The sequence below is a fragment of the Prunus avium genome, chromosome 7, assembly GCF_965620075.1.
Source record: "Prunus avium chromosome 7, drPruAviu1.hap1.1, whole genome shotgun sequence".
Taxonomy (NCBI): domain Eukaryota; kingdom Viridiplantae; phylum Streptophyta; class Magnoliopsida; order Rosales; family Rosaceae; genus Prunus; species Prunus avium.
In genome coordinates, this window is record NC_142290.1 from 7,397,105 (window position 1) to 7,424,851 (window position 27,747).

General features: G+C 37.0%; 1 protein-coding gene and 1 non-coding gene across 2 annotated transcripts; one reads left to right on the top strand and one right to left on the bottom strand.

Moving 5' to 3' along the window:
- Positions 1–1,595: 1,595 nt before the first annotated feature.
- Positions 1,596–26,532, bottom strand: LOC148292942 (uncharacterized). Its single transcript, XM_088244512.1, has 5 exons — positions 26,353–26,532; positions 5,035–5,397; positions 2,698–2,835; positions 1,666–2,562; positions 1,596–1,622 (listed from the first exon to the last, which is right to left on the bottom strand). The coding sequence occupies exons 1-5, from the start codon at positions 26,530–26,532 to the stop codon at positions 1,596–1,598; spliced, it is 1,605 nt and encodes a 534-aa protein (XP_088100638.1).
- Positions 6,356–6,462, top strand: LOC148292943 (small nucleolar RNA R71). The gene has a single exon (XR_015826015.1). It is a non-coding gene; the product is annotated as a small nucleolar RNA R71 (small nucleolar RNA).
- Positions 26,533–27,747: the final 1,215 nt, after the last annotated feature.

Genomic DNA, 27,747 nt, shown 5'->3' on the forward strand with positions numbered 1-27,747 from the left:
ATACTAAGAATAGAGATACACACATACTTACCAGCACCCATGAATACATCCTCAAAGATCAGCTAGGTCTTTCACAATGTTGTAATGAAAGGCTAAGGTTTAGGGGAAATGGAAGAATTGGAAGGAAAAACAAATAACTTAAGAACATACCAAGGTTGCATGCTTCATTAATCTGCAAGGCATCATTGATTTAGATTGGCATGGCAGCAAACTTCATGGTATCTCCTGGCATAGACTTTATTTTTCACACTTAGATCAAATCGAAACACTTTCATCTTCGTTGATTTGATCTGCATCTTCATTAACTTCATTGCACAGATTCACATCATCTTTATTTAGGTACATGGCTGCAACTTCCTTGCTTCAAACTTTATCTTGGCACACCTTGGTATATTTCTAAGCTATAGGGTATGGCTACAATAGGTCAAGTATCTCAGATTGAGATACAAAGGTAGGGAAATGATGAGGGTGATAGAAGAAAAGGCTTTAAGTGTTTGGCTTCAAGAGGGTTGATGGAACACACATATAGGTAGGGTGAAAAGAAAGCACATAGAATGGTTATGCACACATAGCCTAGCATCACTTCAATGAGTTCATTCATGAATGAGAGCAAGCACATGATATCTGCAAAAGAGAATCATCCTTAGTATTCAATCAAAATGGAATAATGAGATCAATTAGAGTGAATTGAAGAAAATAAGTATGGATGAGAAATAGAACACTTTAAACCCTCTCAAGAAAGCAATTAGGCTCGATATAGCTCACTAGGGTAGTCTCCACTATTTTCCTTCAAGAATTTGAGCGTGGTACTTTAGCCACCAGAATTCTAAGAGCAAAAGCTTTGTGAAGTGCAAAATTCTGATATGAAAACCTCAAATAGCAGCTCCATAGCATTGATTGTATGACATTCTTTAAAAAAAATAAAAATAAAAAATAAAAAAAATAAAAAAAATAAAAAATAAAATTGTGACAAGAGAACGAAAATTGAAAACACAAATGGATAAGAAAATTGAAATTGAAAACCTTCCCCCCAGACCTGAATTGAACATTGTCCTCAATGTGAAAGCATACAAAAGATGATTGAGAACAAACAAATGATAAAGGGAAAAGTTTAGAAGAAGGTTTAGGAAAAATAAAAAATAAAAAAAATGAATATATAAGCAACTCATGGATGACCAGTTAAGGGCCTCAGAAAACACAGCCAGGGGATCCGGGAAGGTTGGAGGGGTCACAATGGTCCCGCTTAAAACCCAAACTTCTTAGACACCGAAGGTGTCGCCTAAAGAACTCCTAGACACTGTATTGACGGAAGTGCTCACTGGAGTTACCATAAGTTAGCTCATATGAAAAATCTTTTTAAATTTTTAAATTTTTTTATTTTTTTTAAATTTTTATAAAAAAAAAAAAAACAGAAATTTAAAATAATAACAAGTAAAGAGAAAGGATTGAAATGCTCCCCCTTGATGCGATTAGGTCGATTGCTACCAAGCACCTTCTTCTTGAACACATGGGTTGCCTCCCAAGAAGCGCCTTAGTTACTGTCTTGGCAAGACATTGTGCAATCAGCTAAGTTGATGGTACGAAGGGAAGTTGATCTACCACATGGCCAGTTTGGATGCCAGCTGAAACTCCCTCATAGAATGGCTTTAAACGTTGTCCATTTACTTTGAAAGTCGAGCCATCTTTAGGGTTTTGAATCTCCACAGCTCCATAGGGAGAAACATTGACCACGGTGAATGGGCCTTGCCATCTAGACTTCAATTTTCCTGGAAAGAGACGCAAACGTGAGTTAAACAAAAGAACTGACATACCTTTGGAGAACTCTTTCCGTTGAATGTTTCTGTCATGGTAACTCTTGGTTCGTTCTTTGTAAAGCTTTGCATTCTCATAAGACTCATGTCTAATTTCTTCCAATTCATTCAGCTGAAACTTTCTTGCATGGCCTGCCTTGTCTAGATCAAAATTTAACTTCTTGATGGCCCAAAAAGCATTGTGTTCAAGCTCCATTGGCAGGTGACAAGCTTTCCCAAACACAAGACGATAAGGGCTCATTCCAATAGGAGTCTTATATGCTGTCCTATAAGCCCATAATGCATCATTGAGCTTGGCTGCCCAATCTTTCCTTGTATTGTTCACCACCTTCTCCAGGATGTGCTTAATTTCTCTATTGCTTATTTCCACTTGACCAGAAGTTTGCGGATGATATGGTGTAGAGACTCGATGGGTGATGTTGTACTTCTTCATGAGTGCTTCGAATGGCTTGTTACAGAAGTGGCTGCCTCCATCACTAATGACAGCCCTTGGAGTACCAAACCTTGTGAAAATATTATCCTTCAAGAACTTCAGCACCACCTTATAATCATTGGTTTTGGTGGCTATGGCTTCCACCCATTTAGACACATAATCAACAGCAACAAGTATGTAAGTATAACCAAAGGAAGATGGGAATGGTCCCATGAAATCAATACCCCACACATCGAAGAGCTCCACAACAAGTATGTTATTCAATGGCATTTCATTCCTGCGACTTATGTTCCCCATCCTTTGGCACCTATCACACTTAACACAAAAATTAAATGCATCTTTAAATAGAGTGGGCCAAAAGAAACCAGATTGCAGAATTTTAAGTGCTGTTTTCTTAGCTCCAAAGTGACCTCCACAGGCCAATTCGTGGCTATGCCTAAGTATGCTTTCTTGCTCTTCTTCTGGAACACATCTTCTGATGAGTTGATCCGGGCAATGCTTGAATAAGAAAGGTTCATCCCATACATAATGTTTCACCATGGAAAAGAACTTCTTCTTATCCTGAGAAGTTAGATCATTTCTAAGAACACCACAAGCAAGATAATTAACAAAATCAGCATACCATGGCTCTTTGACTTGGGCAGCATATAGTTGTTCATCAGGGAAAGTCTCATTCAAGGGTAGCACAGCTCCTCCTTTTTCTTCAACCACAATTCTGCTCAAATGATCAGCTACCACATTCTCACATCCCTTCTTATCTCGAATCTCCAAATCGAATTCTTGCAGCAAGAGAATCCATCTAATCAAGCGTGGTTTGGCATCCTTCTTAGTGAGCAAGTATCTAAGGGCTGCATGGTCAGAATAAACAATTACTTTAGAACCAACAAGGTAAGAACGAAATTTTTCTAAAGCAAAAACCACAGCAAGCAACTCCTTCTCTGTTGTGGAGTAGTTGATTTGAGCATCATTCAAGGTCCGGCTAGCATAATGAATCACATGGGGCAGCTTGTTCTTCTTTTGACCTAAAACTGCACCAATAGCAAAGTCAGAGGCATCACACATTATTTCAAATGGTAAAGACCAATCCGGAGCTATGATAATAGGGGCTGAAGTTAGCTCCCTCTTCAAGGTAGAAAAAGCTTCCATGCAAGCTTCATTAAACTCAAAAACAGCATCCTTAGCAAGGAGATTACACAATGGCCTTGTAATGCTTGAGAAATTTTTGATGAACCTTCTATAGAATCCAGCATGACCTAGAAAGCTTCTAATTCCTTTAACAGAGGTAGGGGGTGGAAGATTTGAGATGAGGTCGATCTTGGCTTTATCCACTTCGATTCCCTTGCTTGAAATCACATGGCCTAGTACAATGCCTTGTCTCACCATGAAGTGACACTTCTCCCAATTCAAAATCAGATTTGTTTCCTGGCATCTTTTAAGCACTAGAGACAAGTGGTGAAGACAATTATCAAAAGAGGAACCAAAAACTGAAAAATCATCCATAAATACCTCAATGAATCGTTCCACCATATCTGAAAAGATTGACATCATGCATCTTTGGAAAGTTGCTGGGGCATTGCATAAACCGAATGGCATCCTTCTATAAGCAAACGTACCAAATGGGCATGTGAATGTGGTTTTCTCTTGGTCTTCCGGAGCAATGGGAATTTGATTATAACCTGAAAAACCATCAAGAAAACAATAGTAAGCATGGCCAGATAAACGTTCAAGCATTTGATCAATAAAAGGTAAGGGGAAATGATCTTTTCTAGTGGATGTGTTCAACTTCCTGTAATCAATGCAAACTCTCCAACCAGTGACAGTTCGTGTAGGAACTAGCTCATTCTTCTCATTCTTCACAACGGTGATTCCGGACTTCTTTGGAACAACTTGCACAGGGCTCACCCACTTAGAATCTGAAATTGGGTAGATGATTCCTACATCGAGTAGCTTTAAAACTTCAGCTCTAACCACCTCTTTCATGTTGGGATTTAGCCTCCTTTGGGCATCACGAGATGGTTTGCTGTCTTCTTCCATTAAAATCCGGTGCATGCACATGCTTGGACTAATTCCTTTGATGTCTGCTATGGTCCACCCAATGGCTGTTTTATGCTCTTTTAGAACTTTAATTAAGCTCTCTTCTTCATGTGAGGAGAGACCTGCAGCAATTATAACAGGGAGAGTTTCGTTAGCACCCAAATATGTATATTTAAGATTATTGGGAAGAGGTTTAAGTTCTAGCTTTGGTGGGATGACAATGGATGGCTCCAATTTCGTGGATGATGGTCCAAGAGGCTCGATTGGTGGCCTAAAGGATGGTGGGTATGGCGGAAACACTTCTAAGGCAGCCACCACTTCTTGGAACTCCGGTTCACAAAGATCTTCCTCTTCTTGTGTTAAGACAGCTTCTAGAGCATCATTAGACTTTCTCTGCAAAATTTTGGAAGAAACCTCATGATCCACAACATCAATTGAAAAGCAAGAATCAAGAGAGATAGAAGGTTGAGATAGAGCATTAAGCATTTTAAATTCAACAGTTTCACCCAAAACAGTCATGGAGAGAGTGCTATCTTTCACTTTGATGATTGTGTCTGCAGTGGCCATGAATGGCCTGCCTAGGAGAATGGGATCAACACGATCTCCATTTGGATTGTCTTCCATGTCCATCACTACAAAATCAGCAGGGAGAATTAGTGTATTAACTTGAACTAGAATATCTTCTACAATACCTTTTGGATATTTTATAGAATGATCAGCTAGTTCAAGTCGCATTGAAGTCTTCTTCATCCCTTCTAAGCCAAGCTCTTGATAAACTGAATATGGCAAAACATTGATGCTTGCTCCCAAGTCCAACATGGCTCTTCCAACCTTCTTGCCTCCAATGTTAATGGGAATGTCAAAGCTGCCAGGATCATCTAGTTTTGGTGGAAGCTTCCTTTGCAATACAGCACTTACATTCTGGTCGAGCTTTACTCCTTCATTTGGAGCGAAATTGAGCTTGTGAGTTTTCAAGTCCTTGATGAATTTTCCATATGCAGGAATCTGTTCAATAAGATCAAGCAAAGGCAAATTGATATTAACTTTACTCAAAATATCATAAATCTCTTTAAAAGCCTTATCTTGCTTTGCTTTCTTAAGACGGCCTGGAAATGGAATCTGTGGAACATATGGAGCGGGTGGCACGTATCTATCTTCTTGAAGATGTGGTGGCACAAATTTGTCATCCCTTTTATGCAATTGGAATTGATCGGATTTCTGAGAATCTGATTTGGCCTTAGGAGCAGATTGAGAAGTTTTGAGTTGTTCTCCTTCCGTGGCCATGGTCTCCTCCTCTTCATTTTCTACAATCACAACATCATTTGAAAGATTAGAATCATCTTTATTATCAATGATCTTACCTGATCTGAGCACATGAATGGCCTTGGCTTCTGGGTTCTTTGGATTGATCTCAGTTTGGCTTGGCCATTTCCCAGGCACTCTTTGAGTTATTTCAGCAGCTATTTGGCCTAATTGGACTTCCAATTTGGAGATGGCAGCTTGTGTAGTTTGCTGAAAATTGGATTGGTTGATTGCCATCTGCTTCACTATATCTTCCAATGATGATGATGATTGTTGTGGCCTTTGGAATGAAGGGGGATTTGCTTGATTCTGGGTATTTCTCCATGAAAAGTTTGGATGATTCCTCCAACCTGGATTATAACTTTGAGAGTATGGATCATTTCTTGGACCTTGGTTGTAGGAATTTACCAACTTAGCTTGCTCTTGCACAAATTCTGGATATCCAGCCCCAAGTGGACAAGCTGTGGTAGCATGGTCATGAGATTCACAAATGCTACACACTTCCTTCGGAGGGCTTCTTGAGTTTAATGCAAGAAGAGCATCTAGCTTTTGTTCCAGTTTTGAAATCTGCACACTAGAAGCATCATTAGAACCACTAATAACACGTTTACCTCTTGTATCCGTATGTTGGGTCTCCATTGCTATCTCCTCAAAGAGTTCGTACGTTTCTTCTGGAGTTTTGGTTTTAAAAGAACCACCTGCAAAATTGGTGACTATATTATGACTAGAAGGGGTTAGTCCTTTATAAAACATACGCATTTGAAGCTTCAATGGAATCCCATGATGAGGACATTGGTTGAGCAACCCATTGAATTTCTCCCATGCTTCACAAAACGATTCATCATCTTGCTGTGCAAATAACAAGATCTTGTCCCTAAGCATGTCGGTCTTTTGCGTGGAGAAGTATTTTTCCAGGAACTTCTTTTGAATGGCAGACCATGTAGTGAGTGAACCAGGCTTCAAAGAATTCAACCAATACTTCGCCTTATCCTTTCAAGTGTATGGAAACACTCTCATTCGAAGTTGATCTTCTGTCACACCTGTCAAGGGAAAAGAACTCACAACATTAAAAATATCCTTTATATGAGTCAATGGATCTTCATTAGGTAAACCATAAAAGGAAGGCAGCATATTAAGATGAGAAGATTTAAGCTCATAATTTCGAGCTACAGTGGGCAGCAAAATGCTTGAAGGAGATGCTGGAATTGTTGGGATATCAAGTTCTCCCATGAACTCAATGGCAGCCATCATTTCTTCTTCTTCTTGGTCTGAACTTGCTTCCGAATTTGAAAGTGAAGAACCGGGAAGTTCAGTGTGGAGAGCAAGACTTGTAAATGTAGCAAGAGCTTGCTCTTTTGCAGTTGACAACTCCCTTTCTAGACGATTCTGAATTTCAGAGGTCACTCGTCTGGGTTGCAATGATGGTCCTGCGTTCAAAGATCTAGAACGTTGGAACGAAGACCTCACTTGTTCAAGTAATGGATTTTTAGACATAAACTACCTGAAACAGAAAATTAGATTAATTAGAAACACTAAAAAGAATAGGGTAACCTTGGGCACATAACCAGGGAAGAACTTTCGTTCAGTCCCCGGCAACGGCGCCAAAATTTGTTGTTAATATTATGTTAACTCGCAATTGTACGGGGCAGTTAGTAGTATAGCAAGACAAGTACGAGGTCGTACCCACGAAGACTGAGAAGTTAAAACTAGTTATGTACTTAGATTACCAAATTCAAGAAAGTAGGAGGTTATGTCTAAAACAGAATTTAAAACAAGAGTGGTTGTGATTGTTGAACAAAAGAAGCAAAATGAAATTGCAAACAAAAACAAGTAAACAAATGTAACAAAGAGTGGTTTTAAGAGTTGGAAAACAGATTTTGAGACTAGGGCATTCGAATCACCATAACAATTCAATTCTGGGTTATAAAGATTCAAGTAACAAGTCTAATTCAGATTCAAAGATTGATTCTAGCTAAAGTATGATTAGGCCATGGTGTTTGGTCCTAACCTTGTGTTCCTAATTCCCTAATTTGATCATTTGTTGTCTAACCTAAAATTAAGCATTAGGAACCCATTAAGCATAGAAGAACATTTTAAACAACCAAGTATGTATCTAATCCCTGTTGTCGAATGTCCATACATACTCTTCCTATTCATAGTTCAATTCGAATTAAAGCATGGTGTATACTCTTAATTCAAACCAAGATAGTTAACAAACAAGTTCTAATGGTGATCAATCATTCAAACAAGCATGTTAACTTATAAGCATAATGAATAAGAACATGAATCATGAATCAAACTTGAAACTCCAAACTTATAAACCCAGAATATTCATGTTAGGTTACATCGAAGCCCTAGTTATGGATTTAGCTACTCATAATGGAAAAGAGACTTGAACAGAAATGAGAAAACATAATGAATACAATAAGAGTAGAAAAACCCTTTTTCTGAAGTTCTTGTGGTGTCCAAGGCTTCTCCAAGTGCTTCTCCACTTCTAATGCTTCTCCAAGAGCTTCCCCACTTCTAGAAAGATGTATGAAGGATATGGAGGTGATTTGGGATGAGTTTGAGTGAGTGGTGATGGCTAAGGAAGATGAAATTCGTAGGGAAATGGAAGAGAGGTTTGCTGGAGTTGTTTTGGTGATTGTTGGAGTGTTTGGGATTTTGAGAGTGTTTGAGGATGGTTGGAGTGAATTGTGGGGGTTGTGAATCTCAGGATTTGTTGTGTCTTGAATGTGGAATGGATGTGGTATTTATAGGGAGAGGGGAGTGACAAATCTGAATTCAATATGGCTAATGCATACAACACTTGCATTATAAAAGATGAATTGGTTGATGCACTTCACTAATGCATACAACACTTGCATTATAAAATCTGAATTGGTTGATGCACTTCACCAATAGATCCCACCAGCAGCCCTAGCTCATCTTCATGTCACCATGACCAAGCTTCCAACCAGAAATGATAGCTCATACCTAGCTCACCATGACCAAGCATCCAACCAGCACATGCTGAGGTCAGCATAACCAGCAACTTCAAGGGCTTACAACTTGGGCTTCTCTTAATCAAATTAGGACTTTAAGCACTCGAAATTGAAGTTCAGAATGTCTTCTTTCCAGCCATATGTCATTTGGGCCAATCCAAGGTCGGAGGAGGAAGTTAAGGCCAAAACAAATTGCTAACTCATATTGCGCGCTGATAAAATCCATCCTGAGCATGGCTCTGTGTTTGCTAGGTAACAGACTCCATATTTATCCAATGGGGCTGAATTTTGGATATGTTATAGTACACACCCATTGCAACAACTTTCATGAAGAATGCTGCCTCATCCGAGCTGTGTAGGTTGCTGAAACAAAGCTTGCAATATGACCTACGGAACTGGACTGGCAGGGGGCTGTAGCCAAAATGAGTTTGTCTTTTAAGCTCTTCTTCCATTCATCCAAATTAGGCCTTAACATGCTTGAATTGCATGAATTATGCTCTCTTGCTCTATTGGCCTACAAAACACACAAAGGGAGGGAAATAACTTAGAATTATAGGAACTAAGCAAAAGAAGTAAGTAAATTGGGCATGTATATGTATGAAATTATGAGCTTAACAAGTACCATATCTTAGTGCAATAGGTGCTTTAATGTACTTAGCACAATGTACCAGACCTGACATAGCATTTTTAGTAAATTTGTTAGCAAGATACAGCTCTGCTCCAACAAGCCGACATTGGACCGGCGTTAAACATATTCTACGATATCTTCGTGGAACGACAGACATGGGCTTATTCTATTCCAGTGAATCGACCAATGCCCCGAGTATTGTTGGATATGCTGATGCAGGATATCTCTCTGATCCAAATCAAGGACGCTCACAAACTGGGTATGTATTTACATGTGGAGGAACTGCAATCTCATGGCGCTCAACCACTACTACAGAAAAGGCAAAAGACGACGGGAATTCACCGTCGTGAATTTGGTTTTTAAACCATCGTAAAATCGATCGACGTCTTTTGCAAAGTAAAACCACGACGCGAAATCACCGTCGTTGTTATAACAAACAACATCATTAACAACCAAACAACCGACGTCTGTATACTGAAAAATGAACCAAAAAATTGTCTTGGAGAAGAATAGACGACCTATTTTATACAACCTCCGTCGTGTAAAAGAATACAATATGTCTTTAAATAAATAAAATATGACGTTATTAAATCATACGACGTCCAATGTATTTATATAACCGTCGTGCAATAGTAATGCCACTTCTTTTTTTACATTAATATTGACGTGGAAATAGCGGTTAGGGTAAATCACCGTCGTTGTTATAACAAATAACGTCATTTACAAAAAAAAACCGACGTCTGTACACTGAAAAATGAACCAAAAAATTGTCATGGAGAAGAATAGACGACTTATTTTATACAACATTCGTCGTGTAAAAGAAAACACTACGTCTTTAAATAAATAAAATATGACGTTATTAAATCATACGACGTCGAATATATTTATATAATCGTCGTGAAATAGTATTGTTACTTCAGTTTTTCCATTAATATTGACGTGGAAATAGCGGTTAAGGTAAATCACCGTCGTTGTTATAATAAACAACGTCATTTACAAAAACAACCGACGTCTGTATACTGAAAAATGAACCAAAAAATTTTCATTTAGAAGAATAGACGACCTATTTTATACAAACACAGTCGTTTGTATGTATATACGACGTCTTTAAATAAATAAAATACGACGTTATTAATATTTACTACGTCTTATATATTTACATAACCGACGTGGAAAATATGTTAGGCTCATGACTTACGACATATTTATTTCTATAAACGACGTAGTATGTGATATACAACGTCGTAATCATGTAAAAGACAGCCGTATTTCCCTATTTATACGTCGTCTTTAGTAAAATAATAGTCGTCTAATCCATCCAAGACGTCGTCTTTTGTAACGTTCAAGTTCGATATTTGTCCTTTTAGACGTCGGTATTATTGTACTGAAGTCGTGTTATTTGTAATTACATGTCGGCTCTTTATCCTTCTCCGACATGATATCGTTAATAACTGTTTCACAATAACGTCGTCTTTTTTCACTTTTAGTTCGCTTTTAGACGTCGGTAAATTCAATGCCGTCGTTGAATGCTCCAAAACGTCGTTTTTTATTGACAATTTTATGGCAACAGACGTCTGTTTTTCACAGTTTTATAAGGATCGTCGTTTTATAATACTGAACCAGTATTTTATGTACTGATTGTTTTGTGTCCAAAACCTGCATAATGAAAGTGAAGAAAACACATTACAATTTATTGCAAAATTAATGTCATACAGTAGTGCTGTTTAGGGCATAAATAATTTCATAAATTACAAGAGCATCATTCAATCCATATATCTTCACACCCATCTCGAATATTTTGACTCCCAAACTCACCCACTAGTTCATCAAATGTGTCAGCATTTGGCATCCCTCTAGTAAATGGCTCACACTCAATTCTCACATCACCTAAGACATCATCACCAATAACATCATCATTATATTCTCTATTAGGCGCTGATAACACTACCGACCAACCATGATGCATCGGGTCGTCAACAAAAAATACTTGTTTGACTTGAGAAGCCAAAACAAATTGGTCATTCCTATGTCCAATTTTACTCAAATCTACAAGGGTAAATCCAAGTTCGTCGACTACAAGGCCGGAAGTACTATCTATCCAATCGCACCTAAAGACTGGGATTGTAAACTTTTGGTAGTCAAGGTCCCAAATTTCTTGAATGACACCATAAAAACCCATATTTGAGAGAATTGGGTTTTTATCCTTGGCACTAGCAACTTGCATGGTATGTGCAAGTAAATAAACTCCACTATTTTGAACTGTCCGCACATCATCTTGTGCCTTGATGTTAAATTTAACACCTTTAATAAGATAGCTCCTATATAATGGCACTGCCATGTTTGGACCAGCTGCTAGCCACCTTAAATTTTCTGATACCCCATGATTGCCTCCCTCATCAAGTTCCCTTTGAACCTGCAAATTAATCATATCTTAATTCAATCTAACATAGAAAGAAGAAAATTAAAAGTCCAATATGTTATTGAATAACATATACCTTGAAGTGTAGCCATTGAATGAAAGTGCTATTGTGCTTATCTTGCAGCCACTTTGTTCTCTTTCTAAATTTTGGATAAGCGGCCTTGATGTGGATCATATGTTCCCTACATGACACGAAAAATTCAAGCATTACGGTCCCAAACATATAAGATAAACATAAGGAATAATTTAAAATGGAAACTTAAGGAATAAAACTCATACTCGATATAAGGTAGAACTTCCTCCGTATTCTCTAAGACATATAGATGTGCTTGGTTCAATAGGTCCCGATCAACTAAGCTCACTGTGCAACCTGATAATGGCTTTGAAACTCCTATCTTCTGACTTGATGGCACTCCAATTGTACTAATATCAGATAAATGTTCAGTGCAATATTCTACAGCTTCTTCAGCTATATAACGCTCCACAATGCAACCTTCGGGATGAGTACGGTTCTGAACATACCCCTTTAGAACTTTCATATATCTTTCGAACGGATACATCCATCTAAAATAAACTGGCCCACATAGACGAACTTCTCTAACAAGATGTACTACTAGATGAACCATGATATCGAAGAATGAAGGTGGAAAGTATTTTTCAAGCAAACACAAAGTAACTACTACATCTTCTTCCAACTTATCTAGCTTGGAAACATCAACCATCTTTGCACATATAGCATTGAAGAAGAAGCACAAACGAGTTATTGCATACCTTGCAGGCTTCTCCAAAACAGAACGAATTGCCACAGGGAGCAATTGTTGCATTAAGGTATGACAATCATGTGATTTAAGGCCAAGAAGTCTTGAATCTTGTAAAGATACAAGATTTTTTATATTTGAAGAATAACCTTCAGGGACCTTCATACCATAGAAAGAATTGCAAACCGCTCTCTTCTCTGCTCTTGACAAATTCCAAGGCCCTGGAGGCAAACGAGTACTTCTTTCTCCATACTCGGGTTGCAAATCAGTTTTGACCCCCATGTTCAATAAATCTAACCGAGCAGCAATCCCATCTTTATTTTTTCCAGGGATCTCCAGCAATGTACCAATGATACTATCACAAACATTCTTCTCAATGTGCATAACATCGAGGACATGCCTCACTGGAAGGTATTTCCAATACTCAAGATCAAAGAATTTTGACTTCTTCTTCCAACAAACTCTGTCACCATCATTTTCACCTCCACCTCCCCCTTTTTTCGATCCCCATATGTAATTAATATCTTCAACCATATGCAGCACTTCTTCTCCCCTTAATGGCTCCAAAGGCGTGCCATATTCAGGTTTCCCATTAAAAGCTGCACGTTGCCTTCTATATGGATTATTAATTGGTAACCATTTTCTATGCCCAATGTAACAAATTTTGTGGCCATTTTTCAACCTATGGCTAGGTGTATCATCGCCGCATATTGGACAAGCTTTATATCCTTTAACAACACAACCAGATAAGTTTCCATAGGCGGGAAAATCATTAATGGTCCACAGTAATGCAGCTCTGAGTGTAAAATATTCTCCTATGTGTGCATCATACACTCCTCTAATCCCATCCCACAAAGATTTTAAATCATCAATCAAAGGCTCCAAGTAGACGTCTATATCATTTCCAGGTTGTTTAGGACCGGAAATCAATAAAGTCAACATCATGAACTTTCGTTTCATGCACAACCATGGTGGGAGATTATATGTAACTAAGATAACTGGCCAGCAACTATATCTGCTACTTAGAGAACTGTGGGGATTGAATCCATCAGATGAAAGAGCCAATCTCAAGTTTCTCGGCTCATTACCAAACTCGGGCCATTTATCATCAACAAGTTTCCAAGACGGGGAATCCGCCGGATGAGACATCTGACCGTCAATTGATTTTCTAGCAGCATGCCAAGTCAAATTCGCAGCTGTCTCATGTGATTGAAACATCCTTTTAAACCTTGGAATTGGAGGAAAATACCACAACACCTTCGCTGCCACACCCTCTTTCAAGAATCCATCTTTGGTTTCCTTCCACCTTGAGATACCACAAGTAGGACAATTAGTTGAATCTTCATACTCCTTCCTATACAAGATGCAATCATTGGGGCATGCGTGGATTTTCTCATAACTCAGCCCCAATGCACACAAAGTCTTTTTTGCCTCATACAAAGAGGCCGGTATTGTATTTCCTTCTGGAAGCAACTCGCCCTGAAGTATCAATAATTCTGTAAAACATACATCACTCATCCCATGTTTTGCCTTCAAATTATACAACTTCACTAATGCCGATAACTTGGTGTACTTTCTACAACCAGGGTACAATGGTTGATCTCCATCCCCAATCACATTAGCAAACTCATAAGGATCGGATCCAAAATCACCAAAATCATTATCATCCATCTCTATTTCTTCAGACACAAAACTGTACCTACTATGGTCATCATCATCTTCAACATTTCTACTAGCATTACTAGTTGCAATTGGTTCCCAAGGTTCTCCATGAAATGTCCAATTCTTATAGCTTTGGTCAACTCCATTAAAGTATAAGTGATCCCTTATAATTCCAACCCCAAACAATTTCAAATTCGCACATTTAACACATGGACAACGGATATGCGTTGTAGTTAGAAGATTTTCTATAGAAAATTGCAAAAATGCTTCCACCCCTAACTCATATGCCTTCGATCTTCTATCCGAGTGCATCCATGACTTATCCATCTCCGACACTATATCCTATTATCTATAATAAGGTGAAAAGACAAGCAATGACTATCACTTATAGCAGATTATATAAGGTTTTAATAGCAAATAATAGAGTAAACAGACGACGGTTTTTAAACAACAACAGACGTATTACACATATATAGACGACGGGTTTGAAAAGAAACGTCGTCTAATGCTAGCAAGAAACGACGCCAGCGAATTTGAACCACGACGGTAGTTAAAAACTGCGTCGTGGTATATATTTACAAACGACGGTTTGTTAAAAAAACCGTCGTCGTATGCATAAAAAGATATCGAAATCCCAGTTTATTTTCAAGAACCCAAAATATATTCAGAACACAACATATATAAGGTGAAAAGACAAGCAATGACTATCACTATAGCAGATTATATAAGGTTTTAATAGCAAATAATATAGTAAACAGACGACGGTTTTTTAACAACAACAGACGTTTTACACATATATAGACGACGGGTTTTAAAAAACCGTCGTCTAATGCTAGCAAGAAACAGACGCCAGCGAACTTGAACCACGACGGTAGTTAAAACAAGCGTCGTGGTATATTTTTATAGACGACGGTTTGTTAAAACAAGCGTCGTCGTATGCATAAAAAAGATTTCGAAATCCCAGTTTATTTTCAAGAACCCAGAATATATTCAGAACACAACATATACATTAATACTAAGCACGAAACCAACATATACTAAGCATGAAAACATTAAATCCATTCCCGATTCATAATAACAGAGAGTATTAAAAGATCCGACAACATTAAACCCTAAATCCGATTCATGAAAACAATAAACATTAAATCCATTAACCCATATCGTCGACAACATTAAAACATCACAAAACCCTTTACCACAGAACTGAATATCATTCAATGAATTTACAAGCATGAGATTAGGGTTTGCACTTACAGGTAGGCAGAGCTCACAGCTTATGGCCAACTTGGATTCGACGGAGTTGTAAACTTGGCCAACTTGGATTCGACGGAGAGACCAACTTTGAATTAGAGTTGAAGTGAGAGAGCGGAGCGAAATGTTTTAGGACACAGAAATTTTGGCAACTTGTATAAGAGTTAGAGCGAAATCTGAAAATTTTAGGTCGAGGTGAAATTTTTAGAAAGCGCGCTTTTTAAAAAACATCGACGGAAACAAAAACACAATCATCGTTAAAAGTTCAACCTAAACATGACGCTTATTTTAAAAATGACGTCGTTGTAAATATCCTTACGACGCAAAACCAAACTACCGTCGTTAAACCCTAATAGACAAATATAACCTAAACCCTAAACCCTAATAAATAAAACCACAATTATATATATATATTTTTTAAAAATAATTTCTCCAAAGGGATTAGGGTTTTATGTCCTAAAATATCTCGTCCATAAAACCCTAAACCCTAATCCCTTTTCTAAATTTATACAAACCCTAAACCATGAAAGTATAAGTGATGTTGTGACTCATGAAAACATTTCTCTTTTTGGTTTTAATTTTAAATTTGTATAACTCAAACTTAATTTTTTAAAGCTTAAGGGGGAAGAAAATATCTCAATGACTTCATAGGAGTTGACGTTGCATTTTTTGGATTTATTTTCAATTTATTATGAATATTTCGAATTAAATAGAATAAAATATTATTAATAAAACCCACAAACCACGTCGGCGTTAATAAATTAACGACGTTTTAAATTATAATAAACGACGTAATTTTTAAACAAACGTCGTTTAAAGTTAAAACCATGGCCATTTTTACACAGAAAACGACGTACAAACCATTTTCCACGACCTAAACGTGTATATGTAATTAATACACGTCGGTATATTACAAAAAACGACGTGTTAAATAATATACCATGACGCGAGAGATTAATTATCGACTTATTATTTTGGAGCATACTACGACGGTACCTACAACACTACTGTCGTGTTTATTTACCACGTCCTAAGTTCAAATTACCGTCGTATTTTTTCAATTTATACGTCTGCCTTCAATGTAAACCGCCGTCTTATTTTTATAGCTTTTTAAAATTAATTAATTTTTCTTTTATTTTGGTAATATCTTTCTTAACACAAAACAAAATTTAATTCTCAATCCTCAACAACATTTTCATCTTAAAAGGCAAATCTCTTTGTGTTAAATATTGATCAATATTTACACAATATATGTACACAAATTTGGCAAATACATCGTGGTTTCTTTTCTGCCTTCACCCTCAGCTTGTTCAACTGTTTCTTCCTCTCATATGCAAGCTGGGCCCTCTCCTTCCTCTTGTTCTCAAGCTCCTGCACAGCCACAGATGAATATCTAATAATTTCAGAAAATCAAAATCAACAAAGTGTGAAAAGCTCACTCCTCGATTCCTGGTTACATTGTAGTCCCCTTTTCCACAGTGATCAACTTCAATCCTCCTGTGTAGCAGGGGGGAACCAGCCTTAGATCCTGTTGTGGGTTGTGCGTCTGCAAACCCATGCAGGTTCTAAAGCTGGTTCCACCCTTGCTACACAGGAGGATGTAGCAAACCCATGCTTGGTCTTGTGAGGAATCATTCTGCAAACCCATTTGCTTTCAGAAAGACAATTTCTTGTGAGGAATCATTCTGCAACCCTAATTGAAAACTGAGAGTTAAAAAACGCGTGAAAAAATCATATTTAAACAAATTATATAAGTACAACGTCGGTTCTAATATACATAGCGACGTCATATTTTAATAATCAACGTCCGTTTAGATAAACAAGCGCCGTCATAACTACATCGGAAATCCAAAAGTCACTTGGCGAGTATTAAAAAGAGAACGACGTCGTTTTCAGAACCCCAAAGTAACCACGTCGGTTTATTAAAATACAGTCGTTCGACAGTTGTGATAACTACGTCAGTTATGAATTATTTACCGTCGTTATAAATTTATAATACGACGGTTTGTAAACCCTTTTACGTCGCTTGGTAAAAACTATGACGTTGTTATGTGTGTACAACGTCATTTTAAAGAAACCAAGGTTTAGAAATGCGCTCTTCGTAAATCATCGACGGAAAACAATAAAACCGTCGTTAAATATGACATCTATACCCTAAACCCTAAACCCTAAACCCTAAACCCTAAACCATAAATTATATATATATTTTTAAATAATTATAGAAAAGGATTTATGGCTTTAGGGCCTAATATATATTAACCATAAACCCTAAACCCCAAAAATAAACCTTCATCCCCCTAAACCCTAAACCCTAAACCCTAAACCATTAAAGTATAAGTGATGTTGTGACTCATGAAAACATTTTTCTTTTTGGTGGTAATTTTAAATTTGTATAACTCAAACTTAATTTTTTAAAGCTTAAGGGGGAAGAAAATATCTCAATGACTTCATAGGAGTTGACGTTGCATTTTTTGGATTTATTTTCAATTTATTATGAATATTTGAATGAAATGGAATAAAATATTATGAATAAAACCCACAAACCACGTCGGCGTTAATAAATTAACGACGTTTTAAATTATTATAAACGACTTAATTTTAAAACAAAACGTCGTTTAAATTCTAAACCATGACCATTTTTGCACATAAAACGACGTACAAAACATTTTCCACGACCACAACTCTTAACTTCTCGCCGTCTAATATTAAAAAAACAACGTCGTCTATAGAACCAAGAGCGTCGTTTGAAAAACCTCTTACGTCGCTTTTTTAAAAACTGTGACGTTGTTATGTGTATACAACGTCTTTTTGAACAAACTACGGTTTTTCACAACATGAAAACCTCAACAAATTTACAGGGACGTTGATTTCAACAAAAACTTGCGAATTCTAACCAATTTTGTACAAAAACTTGTCTAATTCTAACAAAATTTGTACATTTTATAAAAATGTTTAAGTATGCTAAAATTCCTCTACTCCATATGAACACACACAAACTCTACCCATTATTTCCTAACTTCTTCAATGGCAGCTTGGGGGTAGGGCGCTTGATCCTTTCCTTTGGCAAACTGCAGTCCATAAACAAAGATTAATCTCACCGACGACGCTATTATTCATTCACCGACGTAGTATATATATTCAACGACGGTATTTTTAATTTACCGTCGTTGATAATATAAAAACCCACATAAAAATAAATCTGAAAATTTTCTTCTTACCATCTTCTCAAATTCCAGGGAAGTATCCTTTATGATGTCTCTCATAAAGCGCATGACATAATACCCGCATTCTACACTGCTTGGTTGCTTTGGAGTGCCGGGCAGAGTTTTCCAGAGAGGTGTTTTACGGCCTACTCTGCCTATGTGTGTATTATACATTTTTAGAGCAGAGTTCACAATGTTTTTCCCGTCCTCATCCACAAACCGATTTCCAGGCAGTGGATCCAGAAAATAGACGGTTTCCTTCTTTGCTCTTACAATGATCAAGACCCAATGACGGCTGCACAAAATAAATATAAAGGTTAAATAGTGTTATATGCAGAGCATCATACAAACAAAATCCTGTTTTTTGTTTTGGAGACTAACCCTGGATTGTAAGGCATTAGGAAAATCTGTTCACCATCTGTTTTTTGAAGACGATTGGCTACGAGACGTGATCTTTCAGTTAATGAACCAGCGTCAGCACTAACTAGAGCAGGGTCTACATAGCCAACCATATTCACCATATTTGCAGCTTTCAGATGATCAAACAGGCACCTAAATATATGAATTGAAACCATGAGTGTTTTTTTTTTAAACAAAAGGAGAGTGTCAAATGAATATTTGATAAGGACAAACCTCATATATACTGCAACGACAGTAGCCCCAATTTCTTCCATGCCAGCAAATTGGGTAATATCTTCATGCAAGACGAAGGTGTTACGATCTATGCCAAACACCTCCTTCTCAATCATAAAGCTCATAGCCTTCTCCTGAGGCTTTAGTGTCGATTCAACATAACTACAAAGGGATTGTAAAGAAGATGGCAACTCCAGCTTTGTATAATCTGGTACTTCAGTACTCTGTTTGAATAAATAAAGCAACATAAGTGACGTGGTAAATAAATAACAACGACGGTTTAAATAACAAAACGTCGTCTTAAAATAAGTTACACGACGGTAAAAAAATACCGTCGTAATAAATACTTTATTACGTCGTTTAAATAAAACCGACGTCTAATTCAAATGCAAAATTCATAATTAATGAATTTACCTTTTCAATTTTCTTTTCTCCAACACTGGATTGCTGTTTTAATAAATAAAGAGATATATATATAAGAAATATTGTACAATAATTTAAACATTCAATTAAAACAAACGACGGTTGAAAGAAAATATAGACGTTTGAAAATTGAAAAAGAAATGAAAAAGGCAAAGTTAAGAGAATTTACCTTTTCATCTTTCTTTTCTTCAATCTTTTCACGATCCCCAGATTTCTGTTATAAGAAATAAACTCAATATATATAAGACATAGTACAAAAAGGGCAAAAAAAAAGAGTAAAAAAATTAAATTAAACCGTCGTGGTAATAACAACAAACGACGGTATTTAAGAATTACAGTCGTGCATATTTAATCACACGACGGTAAATAATAAACGTCGTGGTATTTCATATACTACAACGGTATCTAAGCTTGTACAACAATTTAAACATTCAATTAAATAATTGCAGACGTGTAACATTCATTAAACGTCGTGGTAATTCCTTTATTGAAAAAAAAAATTGAAAAAAGCAAAGTTATGAGAATTTACCTGTTCAACTATCTCAAGTATCTTTCCTTCTACTCTCTTTTCAACTTCCCCTGATTTCTGTTATAAGAAATAAAGAAATATATAAATGACATTGTAGAAAAATTAAAACAAATAAATAAACCGTCGTGGTAAACATTAACAGACGACGGTATGAAATAATTACAGACGTCTGAATAACATCAAACGACGGTTTAATAAAGAGCGTCGTGGTATAAATTTAACACGGCGGTAAATATAAACAGAGAAACAGAAAATTCAAAGTTCAAAGACGTTACCATTTCCTCCTGCTGTTCCCCATTCTTGGCAGTATCCTCCTCAAATTGTAGGGCTCTAACATCAAGTGCCCCAGAACAGCTTGCTTTGTCAGACATTGGATTTTTGGGACTTTGCCCTTGGATTTGGGACAATGGATTCAGTTTCAGCAGGCTTGGATCAAAATTGGGGATGATTTTTGAAAGCTGACTCAGCAAATTTTCCCTCTCAGCTTCTACCAATTGCTTCGTCCTAGCCTCCATCTTTAAACTCTCTTCCCTTGATCTAGCCTCCATTTTCAAAGTCTCTTCTTGAAGGACAAGTCTTACACTTTCCTTCAATTGATCAGCAAACCTAATCTTCTGTTGTCTAGGTAAGTTGAAGTATTGCTTAGGGGAAACCCCAGCCCCTACACCTCTAACTCTTCCTGGATGCTCGGGACCCAAAGCCATTGTCAAAACATCATTGGATCCTGACAGAGAAATTGTGCCTTCAGAGACTTGCTTTTGCAAATCATCCTAACAAAAAGACATAATAAAAAGTCAGAATAAGGAAACAAACGACGGTTATTTATAAAAAATAGACGTAATATAATATTTCACACGACTCAATAACATAACAATCGACGTAATATAATATTTAAGACGACGCTAACTAAATACCGACGTTATTAATATATTAACACGACGTCAATAATAATCCACCGACGTCTTATGATATAAATACAAAAAACAGAGCATGGATTCCATATTCAGACCTTTAACGTCGCCTTTTAAAATATTTCGACGTAGTAAAACTTTTCACACGACGGAAAAATATAACAGCAGACGTAATAAATTTTTTAAAACAGAGTGAGTAGGCTTACAATTAATTTTGCTTTCTCTGCAGTCTTTGGATCCGGGATGTTACCATGTTTGTCTTCTCTTGCTTTTTTCCATAAGGTAGATCGATCAATATCTACCCCAGGCATGATTTCCTTCAAGTCCTCCTTAAAACCAACATATCCTTTTCGAGACAATCGATGATTGTACTCGAGTTTCTCCCTCCTCTGTGATTGTTCTTCATGCACAGCCTCAAATTCTTTAGATAACCTTGAAGCTACAAAGGCATCCCATTGAGCTTTCTCTATGAATTTGTATGTTTCAGGGGGCTGCCTTAATCTATCCTGCTCCTTGATGAATGGAAGGATATGAAACCTCGTTAGTGTGGACTTGAAATCTTTCCATTTCTTGGCGGCAGAAGATAGCACCATTTGCTTGCCCCCTTTACCAACCACAAAAGCCATGTCAACGGCTTCCCAAATCTGCTCTTTTATATCCTTGGATATTTGAACCCATTTCTTGTCCACAAGTGGGACTCTGGAGCGTGCCAACACACCAATGTAGGACTGCATCTCATTATGTGCACGGCCATAAGGTTTCCCTTCTTCATTGTACTCAACAACAGGCTTGATTTTCTGAATTTTTCTCTACACAACACGATGCATTGTGCTCATACCCCGACTTGACTTTGCCTCCTCAGAAATAGTTGCCGTGCTGGCTGGTTCTGTCTCAGAAGATGAAACAAACTTCATCTTCTTCGAGGCCTTGGTTTGAGGATTTACAACTCTAAGCTCCTCCTTCGAGGATTGATTTTTTTTCAAACCAGACTCCTTACTTTGGGATTGAGAAACCATGGTTACAGACAAATTAAACCTGCAAGTGAAAATATATCAGTGAAATTAAGAAAAACCACGACGATTATTTATAAACTACGACGTATTATAATATTTCAAACGACGTAAGAAAAAAACAAACGACGTAATAATAAATTTACACGACGGTAATTAATCACCGACGTTATAAGATATTACAACGACGTCAATAATAAACAACCGACGTCTTATGATATAATAAAAACAGAGTATTAAATATTACAACGACCTTAATAATAAACATTCGCCGTGGTATTGAAAATAAAACGACGTAAATATTAATATACCGTCGTCTATACCACAAAAACAAATTAGGAACAACGTAAAATATTTTCAGCAGAAAAATAATTAAAAAGATTTTCGAAACAAAAACCATTGTTCAGAGAAATCAAACATGCGATGAAAGCTTGGAAACTTAAAATGATATCCTTAAAAATCAAAAACAAAAAAAGGATATCATTTTAAAAAACAACGACGAACACTTTCACACGACGCTAGGGTGACTGACGAACCGTCGTGGTCTATAAATCTAACCACGTAAATAATAAGCCACCGTCGTCTTATTTAGTTGAAGTAAAAGAACCAGAGTAGTGTTCAAACTTGGAAACTTTTCGTCTTTGTCTGCAAATTTTATCAAACTTGGAAAGAAAAAATGTAAAAAGATTTAAAAAATTGAAAATGATATGCGCATGCAAAACAGGAACAAAAATCCTTCCAGAAATGCTTACCCTTTGCTTGCGATGAAAGCTTTCTTCTGGAGTTTGGTGTTTCAGTTCAGAGATGAAGACGAAGAGGAGATAAGCTTGAAAGTTTGAAACAGTTCTTGGAGAATGAAAAATGAGCAAAGCTTGAAAGTTTTTCTCGGGTTTGGAACCAATGCAAGTATGGGTCAGGAAGGCGAAAAGTTTAAAATAATAAAAAACCTTTTCATAACAACGACGCTATTAATAGTATGCGCCCTAGTATGATACATTATACGGCGCTATTGTTAACACTGCCCTATAATATTACTTTCAACGACGGTATGTTTTAATGAAACGACGTTTTGAAATCGAATTACACGACGCATGTTTCTTCAAAAAAGATGAATCGTCATTTTCCAATTTACCAAACGACCTTATATTCAATAATAACGACGTTAAAAATTAATACCACGTCGTTTTAATTACTCATACCGACGTGTAATTTTTTTAATTACACAATAAATTAATTTTCCAAAAAAATTACAACGTCGTTTTTATATAGCGTCGTTGTTAAATAATTTATACGACCTTATTTTAGATTTAAAGGACGTGTATGTTATATATAAACGTCGATATTTTAAAACACCGACGTGGTATATAATATTTGTTTATAAATAATGGGTTTTCTGTCTTTCTGTCGTCTTCATTTTTCAATTAGGGTTTCAACTTTTTCTCAATTCTCTGGAGGCACATCACCTCTCTGTCTCATCTCGCTTTCATTTTTCAGTTTGGATGTTGATGTGTGGGCGCGTTTGTGTATCTGAAAGACACAAACACGCACACATCATCTAAAAAATTGTCTTTCTGCACAGAAGGAGAACAAGGTCTGCATCAGCCCTCTTTCTCAGCTCCTCCATGATGGGGTTCTCTGGGTTGATCTCCATGGTCTTCTTGCTCGACATGTACCCAGCTGCTCTGTTATCCCTCAAGGCCTGAGCCTTCATGATTCTTTCCATGTTGTCTCCACGGTCAGACGGTCAGACACCACAACCTTCTCCACTCTGTCACCCAAAACATCATTCACAACCTTGCAGAGTCCCTCAAACTTCTCCTTCAACTCTTCCTTCTTCTTTGCCTCGTCTTCACTCTCATCAAGCTTGAGACCTTCCTTGGCGGCTGAGACAAGCTTCTTGCCCTCAAACTCATTCTGGTTCTAAAACATTGCCTTTGTTCATTCTGGTTCGATTATGATGAGGAACAGAGTTCATTCTGGTAATGATAGACGAATAATTGCATAAAATTTGTACGTCGTTAATTTAACAAACCGTCGTGGTTAGTACAATTATGCGACAGTAGAGTTATGGATACCGTCGTAGTATATTATAATTAAAAAGTCGATAAATTTATATTTACAGTCGTGGTAACTTAATTTAAAGCGGCGATTTTTTTTGTAATTAACCGTCGTAGATTCCTTTGAATTTATGCGTCGCTGACTAAGAAAATTGGGTCGTGTTTATTAATTAATTAACACGGCGTCTTATTTTTATATCGTCGTCTTTACTTTCTACGGCGGTGATTTCATAGATGCAGTCGTTGTTTTTAGGTTCAGATTTTAACTCTGAAAATACCTTTGTAATAAGACGACGCTTTTTTAATTTGGTGCGTCGTGGTTTCAAAATATCTATACGTGTGCCGTTTTTTAGGTGTTTAAAGTATGTTTCTACGACGGGTTTCTATTACCGTCGTCTTTTAAAAAACAACGACAGTTTTTTGATCTACCGTCGTTGTTTACTGGTCGTCTTTTGCCCTTTTTGTAGTAGTGAACGAAACAAACGTTGGTAGCCACATCTTCCAATCATTCAGAAATACTTGCCCTCCATGAAGCCAGTCGTGAATGCGTTTGGTTAAGGTCGATGATTCATCACATCCGAAGCACATGTGCCTTGCCCTCAGCAACAGAAACTCCAACCATCCTGAATGAGGACAATGCAGCTTGTATTGCTCAAATCACAGGAGGATACATCAAGGGTGACCGGACCAAGCACATATAACCCAAGTTTTTCTACACGCATGAGCTTTAGAAGAGTCAAGTAATCAAAGTCAGACAAATCCGTTCAAGTGATAACTTGGCAGATCTCTTCACCAAGTCTTTACCCAAGTGCACATTCCAGAAGCTAGTGCATGGCATCGGATTGCGACAACTCTGCAAGCAATCAAATTGGAGCATGCAAAATCAGGGGGAGCATTCAAGAGTCCTCTAACACAGGACATAAGCGCGTTGTACTCTTTTTCCTTCGACTAGGGTTTTTCCCACTGGGTTTTTCCTAGCAAGGTTTTAACGAGGCAACATGAGCGCACTTCACATTACCCTAATGTCCCAAATGTTGTTGTACTCTTTTTCCTTCGCTTAGGTTTTTTCCCATTGGGTTTTTCCAAGCAAGGTTTTAATGAGGCAACCAATCTAGGGACATGTGGCCTTCAAGGGGGAGTGTTATAAAGTAAAAAGTGAAGTCCACATAAATAAAGTGAGGGGGTATTAGTCAAAAGATAAAATTATAATGTTGGAAAGAAATCGTTATGTCTCCCTTAAGAGCCATTTACTTTGCCTATAAATAGGCATTATATCTGCTTGTAAACACACACGAATGAGAATAAAAGAGAGTGAGAGCAAGAAAAGAAAAGAGAGAGTGAAGTCTATCTGAAGAGAAACTATATTAGTGTAAACACCACAAAGAGCAAACATAATTCCACTCCCAATATTTAGTGGTACTTCCTATTCTCTGATTATTTTATTTTATAACAATCCCATGTTTTCATTGTACTATTTATTTAACTAGTATTAACATGGTGGAATATAGAGAACTGCATTTAGAGCATAACTAAATAACTATCACAATTACTCCAGTATTTTTAGGAGAGTATGGTTATTTAGGTAAACTTTATATTGAAAATAATCATCATTTAGATTCATTTTCCTCAAAATTAAAAGAAGTTATAAGATTTTATATCCCTCTCTAGAAGAACTTAAAATTAGTTTTCACCGGCATACCTCCGAGTGGTTTACGGATAGTATTTACCCAGATAGAGCACAACATAGTATTATTATTTCTCATAATGAACTGCTTAGTTTGGCAGAATTCGTAAATACAGAGATCTCCACCAAGCAAGACATTCAAAAATACGGAGGAGTAATAATATTTATTCAGATTTATTCAAAGACTACATCCTTCATCAATCCAACTTTATCAAGATTTATTAAGTCTAGGAGACCATATGACACATGAATTCAGGATAAGCAAAACAGGAGCAAAACTCCATGTGAAGAAGAGCTACACAATATAAACAACATATTGGAAGCATAACTCCATGTGAAGCTCTCATGATAGCAGAAACATATCAACTTCATTTCATGTGAAGGGATCATCCCAGTAACATAATAGAAGATGGAGCATCAACACAAAATTTATCAAAGCACGATAATCCAACTCTTGGCACCATGGAAAATTCTACAGTGCGCCTGGCGCACTGATGCGCCACTCATTATAGACCATTGGATGAGTAGCTGGGGCATGTGGGGTAATCCAAAGCGTTGATTGTTGGTTACCGGTTAAATTGGTTGTTGTAGGTAAAACCAAATAAAAAATACAAAAATACTTGCTCTCTCAGTAAGAGACATTTCAAGTTTAGGGTTGGGTTTTTCATTTCTTTCCCTTCTAGTTCGATTCCTTCCACAGCAGCTCCTCTCCTCCTTCTGTGACGACGAGACGATGCCCGCGACCACATCTCCTCTCCTCTCCTCTCAAGTAGGTCATGCTCCTTCTTCTCCTTCTTCATTTCGTTCTCCTTTCTAGGGTTTTTGGTCTGGGTATCTTCCTTGTTGCTGCTGCTTCATCACTGGTTTCTTTGTTTTGTTTTTTTAGGTTTTCATAGTTATGATTTCTGTCTCACTCTCATCTGGATCTCTGTGGATGGCTTTCTCTTAACCTCTCTGTGGCAAGTCAGAACTCTAATTTTCTCCCTCTCTTTCTAACTGTGCGATTTAGATGATTCGCCTCATAGCAGAAAGTATTTCAACTTTGAATTTTGGTCTAGGCTTTCTAACAAAATGATTTATATGTCCTATTTTAATTTAGGGTTTAATGAGTTGGGTATTGAATCGCAAGTCCTTTTTATTTTTTTTGGTAATATTTTGGATTTATATAGGAATTTGGTAATTTTTTGAAATTATAATTCTGTTTTTTTTTTCTTTCGAATTGTTCTCTCTCCCACCTCTCCCCTTTCTCCCTCTCAGATATACGTTGCTAATTTCTTACTTTTTTTTATTATTTGAATTTGAGGGTTGGAAGCTTGAGAGTTGTTCATTGTTGATAATGATATGGGACTTTAAATTGATGGCCTTGAGACTGCATATTGTTCAAACCAAAAGCATTGGGTTCTTGAAGGAAGATGTGCTAGACGATGGAGCATCCATTTTAGCCTTGAAGAGATATTGCAGGTTTCTGTTTTGTAAATTGTGTGTATTCTGTGTTTGATAACTTGGAATTTTATGTACTTTGTTTACTTGAGATCTTAATGTTAAAATAATGATCTAAAACTTGAGCTAGGATTGAGACATTTATTGTCCTCCACGACAATGGAGCAAATTGGTGTCCATTACAACCCATGAGATCCATGACTTCTTATAATGTATTATTTTTGTGCTTGAGATAATTTAGTCTGCATTGTAGAGTAATACCTTTAGTTTCTTATGCAGTTTTAGAGATGTTCAACAACAGAGCATAGAATGTAGGTGTTGTAAGTTCTTCGTCCAATCTTCATCTTTGACATGAGTTACGCTATAGAATTTCATTCATAAAGTGACTGAAACTGATTAGTGATCATTCATACATCATTTTCATGTTCATGTTCAAAAGATAAACAATTGATCATTGTCTCTTAATGCGTCTAATTCTTCGATTTGTGAGCCGTCCACCATCACAACTGTGCTCCTCTTTTTCCCAACTTTTTCTCTGCATTCACAAAAACAAAAAAACAAAAATGCTATCATTG